The sequence below is a fragment of the Micromesistius poutassou genome, assembly GCF_964030765.1.
Source record: "Micromesistius poutassou genome assembly, chromosome: 13".
NCBI classification, from domain to species: domain Eukaryota; kingdom Metazoa; phylum Chordata; class Actinopteri; order Gadiformes; family Gadidae; genus Micromesistius; species Micromesistius poutassou.
This window is the reverse complement of record NC_140283.1, coordinates 18,379,961-18,390,867: the sequence shown is the minus strand read 5'-3', so window position 1 is coordinate 18,390,867 and position 10,907 is coordinate 18,379,961. Positions and strand designations below refer to the sequence as shown.

The window sequence follows — 10,907 nt, the reverse complement described above, 5'->3', positions numbered from 1 at the left end:
CACACACGCAAAAACGTACACAATCAAGCACGGACAAACACGAGAGAAACGGTCTGACCATGCAGAACACTTAAATACAGTTTCTTTCAAGTGCCTAAAATAATGTCAATACACACACACACACACACACACACACACACACACAGTCAGGCCACAACATTCCTATGTAAGCTAACCTTCCTCCATATTACGAACTGGATCATCAAAAATCAACACACATACACTCCATCTCTCTTTCCTTCTTTCGCTCAGGAACGCGCACACACACACACACACACACACACACACACACACACACACACACACACGCCCTTGTTGACCAACCTAAGTACGGTGAGAGCACTGGATTACGGAGATGCATGCATATTTTCTCCACCACAGGCCATCTATTGTCTGGGGCCGAGGTGATGTCACTGACACTCCCGACTCCCCCTCTCGGTCTGTAAAGCCCCTTGGCGCGCGGTTTTCCATCGGGGCGACGGCGGCCGGATGTTTTAATGGCCCTGATTGCATCTGTCTGCTTTGATTATCTGACGAGGAGCTGGGGGTCGTGCTGCTGCTGCCGCCGCCGCCGCTGCCGCTGCTGCTGCTGCTGCTCGCAGAGCCACGACACAGTGAATCACAGAACAGGAACACACCGTACTCAGTGACTCAGTGACTCAGTGTCTCTCTATCTCCCTCCCTTTCTCTTCTCCTCTCCCCCGTCTCTCGGTGTCTCCGCCTTCGCCCTCACCCCCCCCCCCCCCCCCCCCGTACAGAGGTGCTCACGGACTACGCTCACAACTTCACATAGGAGACAGCGAGGAGCTGAGGAGGAGAGGAAAGGACAGAGGGAAGGAAACAAGGAAAAGGGAAGGAGTGTAGGAAGACAGACAGACAGACTGATAACATAGCGTTGTAAATAGATAAGTAGATGGACAGACAGATACATAGATATAGATATATAGATAGATAGATGGATATATAGATAGATAGTAGATATATCAATAAATAAATAAACAAACAGATAGATAGATATACATGTAACCAAACAGATAGATATATAGATAGACAGACAAACAGACCAATAGATAGATAGATAGATAGATAGATCTATTGATAAATTAATAAACAGATAGATAGATATACATATAACCAAATAGACAACCCAAACGGAGAGCTAAATGAAAGCAGAGGAGGAGGATCAGGAGACGTTAGCAGACCCACGGCACTAAGCAGATGGTGTTTCCTGGGTGAGTTTAACTGAAGGAAGATGGATGTGGTCACATATTCAGCCCCCATCAGCACTGCTGAGGCCCCGGCTCCTCCGGCCCACCACAGACTCACCAGAGTCTCATAATAGTCTGACGGTAGTCTTGGTTCAGCGTCACGTCGAAGGGGAAAAAAAACAAGAGAAATGCTCAGAACAACAACATGGCTCCGTGCATCGCTGTGTCCATTCCAGGGCAAATATGTGACTGATGTAAATTGTACCAAAAACAAAAGGAGTCCCCTCCCTGTTGCTCACATCCTCTGTGTGGTCGGCGAAAGGCCTTTACAGCAAAGTCTTCTTCTTGAACCTTCCCAGCCCACAACTGAACTCCCCCCAAAGACCCCAGTCCCACGACAGAACGGAGCTGTATTAGATGTCCAGCCGGGAGACACACAGACCTCAACTCCCGGAGGGAAGATGAAATAAAACGCTGATTCGAAACATTTGAAGTTGTGTGCGTAGTAAGATTCTAACGCACCTCAAAGTGACGTCTGGTGTGGCTGCCTGTGGGTCGCTCGGAACTCGCTCTTCCCAAACGGCTAACTCCGTGTTTTGGGTTTACCAGTTATGGTTTCTGAATGTTTTGGGGTTAGACAGTCACACAAGGCTCCGTCGACTTGCAAGCCCCTATGCATGTTGGCAAACACTGCCCAGTACCAGTCAATCAACCATGCTGATTCCAAAGCAACGTGTAGGATATATACACACACACACGCACACGCACATGCACACACACACACACACACCCACACGCACGCACGCACACACGCACACGCACACACGCACACTACTCAACAAGTCTCTCTTATAGCTAACAATACGGCCCCAGGAAACGGGAGCCAAAGGAAAACAGGCAGGAGATGAGAGGGGAGGCCAAGACAAGCGCCCGGGTTCTGACGCGTCAGCTCTTAGTATCTGGACCCGGTGGAGGAGGAGAACTCCCCTGGTGGAACCTGTGTTCACTTTCCCAGTGTTTGTAGAAAGGTCTGGAACCCGAGCCCCGACTCTGACAGCTTGGGGGGGGGTGGGGGATGGGGGGGGGGGGGGTTCCATCCGTCAGACACAACGGGCCTGGCCTGGCGTCCGTCGTTCCTCTGCCATCAATTCACATTCTGACAGCGTTTCAAAAAAGCGATGCGGAAAAAAAAATTGCTGATCGACACTTGTACCCTCTGTAACTCCACGTTACAGTGCATCACAGTCCAGCTCAGCACTCAGTTATCGGCGTCATCCTTCACGGTTAAAAGGGGGATGATCTACGGTCAGGACTTGTCCTTTTTGCAAAACTCCCCCTCGCCGTTTTTTTTTTCGTCCAGCTAAATCTTCTGTGTTTATTGCGCTCCGAGCCCCGAGCGTCACGGCGGACACTCACGTCCAAGCATTCTCCTTGGGGGTGGAGGATATCCTCCCTGATAAGGCCGGTGGCCACACGGCGACACCACAACAACAGCACTGGGGCCTGGCCAGCGCCATCGCTGCTGTGTTTCCTCCTGTACCCCCCCTGGAGCCCTGCCAATGCGACTATACATCACCTCTCCGACCGGCAACACGGGAACAAAAAGAAATACACAGCGCCTGTGTCCGTTCACGAGGCTCAGACCCGAGAACCGCACTGGAAGCACACACACACACACACACGATTGTGAGCGACGGCACGTACACACACACACACACACACACACACACACACACACACACACACACACACACACACACACACACACACACACACACACACACACACACACACACACACACACACACACACACACTCAATCACATGCCGCCCACGACATATGTATAGAAGAAATTGTGGAAGGAAGCCTAGCGGACACAAGCATGTGTTTTGGCTCTCTCTATTAGGCCCTGCATGTGTTCAACGTGCCTCACTTTCGCTCGTTTCAAATCCCCCAGCCTTAGAAAACGTAGCCGATGCCAAATCCGAGGTAACCACAGCGCTGCAGAGATGCTGGTGGGAAGACGGAGCATAAATCTGAACAATGCAGTTCACCGCCAAAGCTAATTGGAAGCAACGAGTAAAACCTGGAGCTGGGAGATGCATCGATATTATACTGACATGGGTTGTGGTCCCAGACCGGACGATTACTACACAGTTGGGTGTGTGTGCGTGGTGTGCCATGGGGCTATGACACGCTGTGATGTAAATAAAGGTAAACACTGAGATGGCACAGACCTGGGAGCCTCTGGAGCCTCTCTTGTGGTCCCATTCTGAGTGGGGCAACATCTGTGGAAACACAGAGAGAGAGAGAGGCTCAGGGTGAGTAGGGGCGCTCTGTGTGCTGGGTCAGCATCCTACTGCACTGCTTCCCTCTTTATTTTGGTGGGACAAATGACCGGGGAGGAGAAGGTCATATGTACATCGATAATCCCAGCGGAGAAATTTGGGACCAATCAAAATATTGTTATTCCTACAAATCCTCTTATGAGGAGAATAGATCGGAACGACCCGGAGACCGGTCTGGTTTTAATTTGTGTTCTGAAAGTTTGCAGACAAATCCAATAATACGGCATTGCAGAAGGAGCATAATATAGGATTAAGGAGCAAAGCTCCCCGATTTTGTTTACAAGATCCGTTCTACAAAAATGATGTTTACATAATAGATGTTATCGCGTTACATAACGGGCATAACGACCGATGGCTCCCCTCTAGTGGTCAGAAATATACGGATGCGGCTTTACAGTAAGTATTTTCTTTGGTGGTGTTTTACAAGCTGAGAGCAGAGAGTAGGGGCCCGATGACGTGAGAAAGCCCAGCGCCACATAAACGCCAGAGTGTGCGCGCCTGCTTTTCACATTCCATTAAAGCGTCGGACTCTAATAGAATTTCACAGTCAGGTTCGGTTTACTTTAGTTCCCATTCACCGCCTAATGGCCCGGTGGAAAGTGAGGACTTTTATGCCGTCTAATTACCAACCGCCGTGTGCTCCCGCGGGGGCTCTTAAAACCCTTTTTCCACTGGTACAGGAGTCACCCAGAGCCTCGCTCTGCTGCAGGGAACGAGGCACAAGACCTTCACACACACAACCCACCGAGAAAACGGTAACAAAACGCACGACAAACCCTCTTCCTCTTTTGCCCTGACCCGTCCCCTCCCAGAGCCCCTCAGGAGGTTCTCTCTACCCCCCCCCCCCCGGTGGGATGGAGACTCCGCCAGCACAACGCAGACAAACGGCCCGCGATGTGGAAGCCATGTTGTGCTCGGGGGCTGGGGGAACGGGGAAACGGGGGGGGGGGGGCCGGGGTGCAGGGTGCAGAGCTGGGATCCCTCTGGGGGGTTTGCAGGAGGTTTTTAGTTAAGGGCAATGTCAGTATGGGGTTGGATTACTGCTCTGTTTATGGAACGTTTCCCACCAGAGGTCCTACTGCCTTTCTACAGCAATAGGCTGCTGTAGACGTGTGTAATGAACAGGTCCCTATCATCAGATCAGACCGTTTAGACTAGAACCGGACTGCCAGCCTCTTGGAGCTTCACTCTTGCCGGTTCACCAACGGTTTCTGTCTCTGAGTTTAATGGCAGACCATTGCGACGCGGGTCACTGCCCTGTTTTGACAAAGGACGTTTTATTATGATGAGGAAGGATTAGACGATTACGAAGAATAGCTTCACTTCCTTCCCGGTACGTCGCGGTCTAATGTTCAACGGAACTATAAAGGATAAAGGGCACGAGCGATCAGCACTCTGTCTCCGAGTCACGTAGAAAGCCCCCCCATCAGGCATGCACAGCCTCGTCGTACGTTAAAACGCCGCCGCCACTGAATGACAGTTGGAAAGGAGAATAAAAAGGGGAGACTCAACAAGAGCGGAGCGGCGTTGAGAGCCGATTGAAGAGTTGTAATGGCTGCGGTGCGCTGTTCGCCTGATGACAGGCCTTTCCTAATAGAGCGGAGGAGCCCGCCGTGGTCATGTAAACAATGCCGGGGTCTTGCGTAAGCACCGTTTTTTTTTCTCATCGCCTCACGTTGACAGGAAGACAAACCCAGTCAGGGGACAAAGGTGCGTCTGCGCTCTGGTACACAAATGAAAATGTAATGAAGAAACACATGAGAGCGATCCTTCGTGAACGGTGTACCAATCAAAGCCACTCAAAGACGTTGGATAGAGATGTCTTGGTTGTCTTAATAGGCTATACTGCACTCTGTAAAATCGAAGATATGAAATGCCATATTTGCCCACACCATGAATTATTCTGAAAAATAAACAAACAAAACGAAAAAAGCCCAAAAGAAACCACCTACACACACACACACACACACACACACACATATCTGACATTGCTGCTGTAACTTTTCATTGTGTCTGAAGAGTTCAAACCGCACATGAATGATGATTCCTCAGAAATGTTTTCTTGAGGTTTTTTCTTCTCGAATACCCTGCAGGCAGGAACAGGCAGCCTCAGCCTGCGTTTCACAATATATTTCTTCTCTTCATCTCCAAGGCCCCTGCTTAGAAAGGCCACGGTTGGAGAAGTGATGCCCTTTGTTTCACCCCCCGCTAGATTCATTACGGCTTCTAGTAATTCGCAATAAGCCCGATTTCACGGCGTCTTCCCTTCACTTGAAGCAACACTCTTGATTTAAAGCAGTCTGACAACCGTCTGACGACAGCACTTGGGAGGGTAGAGCAGTTTGCGATCTTTAAAAGTTTAAGAATGCGTTTTTCTACAAAAGCAACATGACACTCAAACAAGATGAAAACAGCATTAACCCTTTTTTTTTCTAGTTTCTGGCTCTGATGAGGACGAATTGTGTGGATTTAGTGTACAGTTATGATCCAACTAAATATTTATACGTTAAAAACAACCGCGATAGTGTGTAAAAGAAAGGAGAGTTCAAAGGCGGCGTTCACCAAATGTGAGCATCGTATCCTATGTGTGAGAGGGGCACAAGCTCCCCAACGTAGCATAGTGCACCGAAAAACAGGGGGCCCATTCCTCCAGGGTGAAACACAGCACATCCAGAGCCCAGCAAGTCAAAGGTAAAGGCTCCCAAAAGGCCATCGATAAACAGTTTACCCCTAAACCCCGTCCCGACGTTTATTCCCGTCGGCCGTAAAGCCATCACACCGAAACACACGTCGCCAAACAACGAGAAAAAAAAAAAAAAAAAAAACGGCCTGAAGATTAACGGAGAAAAAAAGAAACATCAAAAAACCCCTACAACAACAATACCGGCAAAAAGAAAAGTGAGCGAGCCACATTCTACCGCCTCGCATAGTGCCAGCCAGCGGAAACCCTGCGGTGTGCCGCTCTGGCCAGACGCTGCTAAGAGCGCTAGGAGTGCTAAGTGCGTAGCCGTGCGGGTTACCAGTGGGCAGAGCGGGGCCTTGTCCGCCGTGATGGCCCCCGGCCACCGACCGCAGGCCCAGCTTTCCCCTTCCCCTCCGAGGCTCTGGACAAACACGCTGCTGTCAAACGCACAAACATAGGGCTGGAATCCACCGGGGTTGTTTGTTATTGACCTGCCTGTGCCAACAGAGCGCTAAGAAGCCACTTCCCCCCGCCCCCCCCAACGCCCCCCCCCCCTCGGCCGCTCAGAGTCCGCACATCTGGGCTGGGGACCGGCGAGGCGTTGTTTTTTTTTTTTAAATGACGGTGTACAATGTCATCGGACGTGCGTGCGTGTTCTTCAGGTAACACAGACATCACACGGTGTTTCTGTGTGCTACACCGTCTGTCTCACGTTGCTGACTGTGTGTTGCCCTTCAAAGATAATGAAGAACTCGGAAGCCGCGCTGCGCGGTTCTAATGAACCCACGCCGCAACTTGGACACAATCCAGCACTTTTAATTTGAAGGCAAATTCAAACTTTTTAATGTGCAAGTTTGAAGTCCGCTTTCTCGACTCTGTACTGTATTTCCGAGCCGCTCTAACATCTAGGACGATTCTGGCCCTGCTTGCCTCTGGTCTCATTACCCCCAAAACCCCGAAGCATTTAATAAAAAAGAAATCAATCAACAGCGGAGCGGTCGTCCGTCTGGGGGCCCGTCGTCGTCTGCAGTGCAGACAGACGTTAACCTCGTTCCGGGGCGGCTCGTTCACACGATGGCATCTGGAGGATCAAACGGCGTCTTGTCCGTAACACGGAGCACACAATCATGTCTGACTGCTGCTCTAATGCTAATAACTGGAACCGCCGTGACCGCAGTTGGCTCAACAACTGGGCACCGCTCGCGTTCTTCCTGTGTCTGTTTGAACCCGTGTCCAGCTCCGTCCCTCAGGCCCCCGGGCGTTTGATGTGTGTCTCCTTGAACGCTCCATCAGGGCATTTGATGACATAGCCGGTTTATACCCGTACCCGGACCTGCCATGTATATGTGTGTGTGTGTGTGTGTGTGTGTGTGTGTGTGTGTGTGTGTGTGTGTGTGTGTGTGTGTGTGTCTCTGTGCGTGTGTGTGTGTGTGTGTGTAATCGGAGGAGGACGAATCATGAAGGACGCCAGCGGATCTGTGCGCTAAGAGGAAGGATGCGTGATTAAATCGACATTATCCTACAGTAGTTTGGATTTGGTTTTTACCATCCGGAAGATAACTCTGTGGTAGTCTGAACGCTGCTGTACCCACCAGCATAGAGTCTGTTGGCGTTCAAACAAATACAGCCGTACCCACCTCCTCCTGTAAAAAAACAGAGAGGACTCAAAACCACATCACCCCTGCTGTGATGGCAACAGAGAGAGAGAGAGAGAGAGAGAGAGAGATAGAGAAGGAGCATTATCAAAATAAGGCTGCAAATAACGACGGCTAACACGAAGGCAATGGACTGTATTGTTTGCTGTTGTTACGGTATGGAGAGTGGGACGGGGTCCAATCGCAGCCCTGCTGCCGTGTTGGGAGGTCATGGTTTGCTCTGATTAAAGGCAATAGAGATTCACAAACACAGACAGACACACACATGCTTTTTGGAGTTTACCCTGAGGTGACTCAGTATTTCACTTACTTCGGTTCAGTCTTTGTGTTTGTGTTCAAAGAAGGCTGTGTGCTTTCTCCCGCACCACTGAGTATGATCACTTTAACTGTCAGAATGTAGGTCACTCAACACTTGGCTCAATAGGGCTTCAAACACAAACATAGACTCAAAAAAGAATAGCATCACGTTCATCAAGCCACAAATAAAAATCAACAGACCGACCTACTCAAGACACTTCAGTGTGGTATTGACGTGTCATTCTCCGGTCCACCTGCAGGTGGCGGTAGTCCGGAGACCTGAACCATACCTGTACATGTGGCCCTGTCTTGGGACTGAAATATGTCCCTTTTAGATTTAAGATGTGTCCCTCACGTACAAAAGCGATCATTAATGCATTGACCGGTGCAGTTAAACCTGGTCTTTGAGGGACTATTGTGAGAAAAACAAATGTATTATTATTTCCTGCAACATTGTGGTCCGCTTCGCAACAAAGTCACGGCATAAAAGTAATCGTGCAACAGGCAGACGCTGTGTTGTCAGGCTTAGCATCAAGGTTGCGTATCACTAGCATGTGTGTGGATCGTAGGGCTAACCTAAAGCTGTTTGACTCTTCAGACCCCCACCCCATGCCTCCAGCCCCCCAGCCCCCCAGCCCCCCAGCCCTCCAGCCCTCCAAGCCCAGCCCGAGAAGCCAGGGGTCTGGCTGGGAGCAATGGGCTCCAGAGCCCCGCCTTCCTGGCCTGTTTAAGTGGGAGAGTGGAGGAAAAGCCATCTCCTTATTCCTGCTGGCTAATATTTTACAAGTTGTACCACGGGGGTCAGCTAGCGTGGGCCATTTGCGTCATCACAGGAGGGAGTCGTTAAGTCTAACTGCCAAAGTGAGGGGGCCTTCGTAAGGGGGGGGGGGGGGAAACACACACACACACACACACACACACACACACACACACACACACACACATACACACATACACGCGCGCGTGTGTGCGCATAGATTAGCACATGTACACCTATAAGCCATTTTGGCATTTGCATACTCGCAAAGTACCTCTCTCATTGGCCAGTGCAGGCAGGCGTAGACATACACAAACACACACACACACACACACACGCACACTGAATGTGTGTGTGTGTGTGTCACACCGGCGCTGCATCTGTACTGTGTCTACTGTACGATTACCGCCCTGCCCCCCCCCTCCCTTTGTACTCCTTTTCCTCCCCGTCTTCCACTTCCTGAAGTGTGACCAATGGGATTTGTCTCCTGAGCGTTCCTGCGAGTGAGTAAAGCCTGTCTAATGGGAGCAGGGAGTGTGTGAGTCCTGCAGCATCTCCCCCGATGGGGACCGAATCTGGCAGCCCGCATCTCTCTCTCTATCTCTCTTACTGTCTCTCTTATTCTCTCTTTCTCTCTCTGTCTCCCTCTACCTTCGTCTGTAGAGCTCACTCTCTCTCTTTCCCTCTGTATCTCCCCCTCTTTCTCTCTCTCTCTTTCGCTCTCTATCTCTCTTACTGTCTCTCTTATTCTCTCTTTCTCTCTCTGTCTCCCTCTACCTCCGTCTGTAGAGCTCACTCTCTCTCTTTCCCTCTGTATCTCCCCCTCTTTCTCTCTCTCTCTCTTTCGCTCTCTATCTCTCTACCTCTATCCGTTTCTCTCTCTCTCCCTCTCGATTTCTCTCTCTTCCTCGCTCTGTGTCTCTCTCTCTCTCCCTCTGTAGCGCTTTCTCTCCCTCTCTATCTCTCTGTGACTCTCTCTATCTCTCTCTGTCTCTCTCTCTCTCTCTCTCTCGTTGCTCTCCCCAGAGTAAAGACCCTCTGCGGGACTACCCTACATACTGACCTCAAAAACTACATCAAACACAATGCAGGGCGCTACGCTCCAATCCCGGGGCAGCACGTGTGCACGCCCTGGGTAAAAATCGCCCGGGGCGCCTCGAACCCGCGACCACGCCAAGAGTTATACCTCTGTATTCAATACCACACCACCTGGTTTAACCGCCTTTTAACCAGCAACAAAACAAATCTCCAGACCTACACCTTTTTTTTTTTTACCGGGTGAAAAAGGGGGGAACTGACTAGTACAGACCTGGCAACCCGACCCAACCCCCCCCACCCCCACCTCCACCCAACCCCCCGTCGCTCCCTTACCCCCAAAAAGGACATGCCAAAGCCATTAGTGTATAATGGTCCAGTCAGGGCCGCCGCTGCTGCTGCTGCTGCTGCCGCTGGAGTCTGGAAACACAGCATTCACTTGTTTATTTGTTTTACAGGCCTGCGCTGCGTACGGCCTGCAAGGTGCCAGCGCGGCTTTGTGGGGCCGGCTTTAGTCCTCGGCCGGGCCCAGACCGGCTGCAGGGAGGTTAAGTACTGCTGCCAATATCGTTCGGTCATTTCAGAAAACATGCGCTTCCATCCAGAGCGACTTTGCCGTGAACACAGATACATCTCCGGGAAGGAGCAGGGAGGGTTCGTCTGGGGCTCGAACCCTGAACCCGTTTGGCTAGGGGTTGAATAAAAATACTTCCCATCCTCACCCCCCAGTATATCGTTTTTTGTTTTTTTTGTGTCGTCAGCGGATGTCAGCTAGTCTCGTTTCCCGAATGATGTACGATTTGAACAGTGCTCACAAGATATGGAGACCAACGGCATAAAGAGTAGGCCAGTTTCAGATCAAGCGTGTTGCGTTGCATCGCATAACATTATGCATTCTGGGATAAAAACGTCAGAAATGCTGG

At 50.6% G+C, this 10,907-nt stretch overlaps 1 protein-coding gene across 1 annotated transcript in view; it reads right to left on the bottom strand.

Moving 5' to 3' along the window:
• LOC311357277 (cGMP-inhibited 3',5'-cyclic phosphodiesterase 3A-like) overlaps positions 1–10,907 on the bottom strand; it is a gene marked incomplete at its 5' end in the record, with an annotated part of 34,767 nt that overhangs the window by 8,234 nt on the left and 15,626 nt on the right. The window contains 1 exon segment of the mRNA XM_084477179.1: positions 3,447–3,497. Within this exon segment, the coding sequence (XP_084333305.1) occupies positions 3,447–3,497 (51 nt within the window).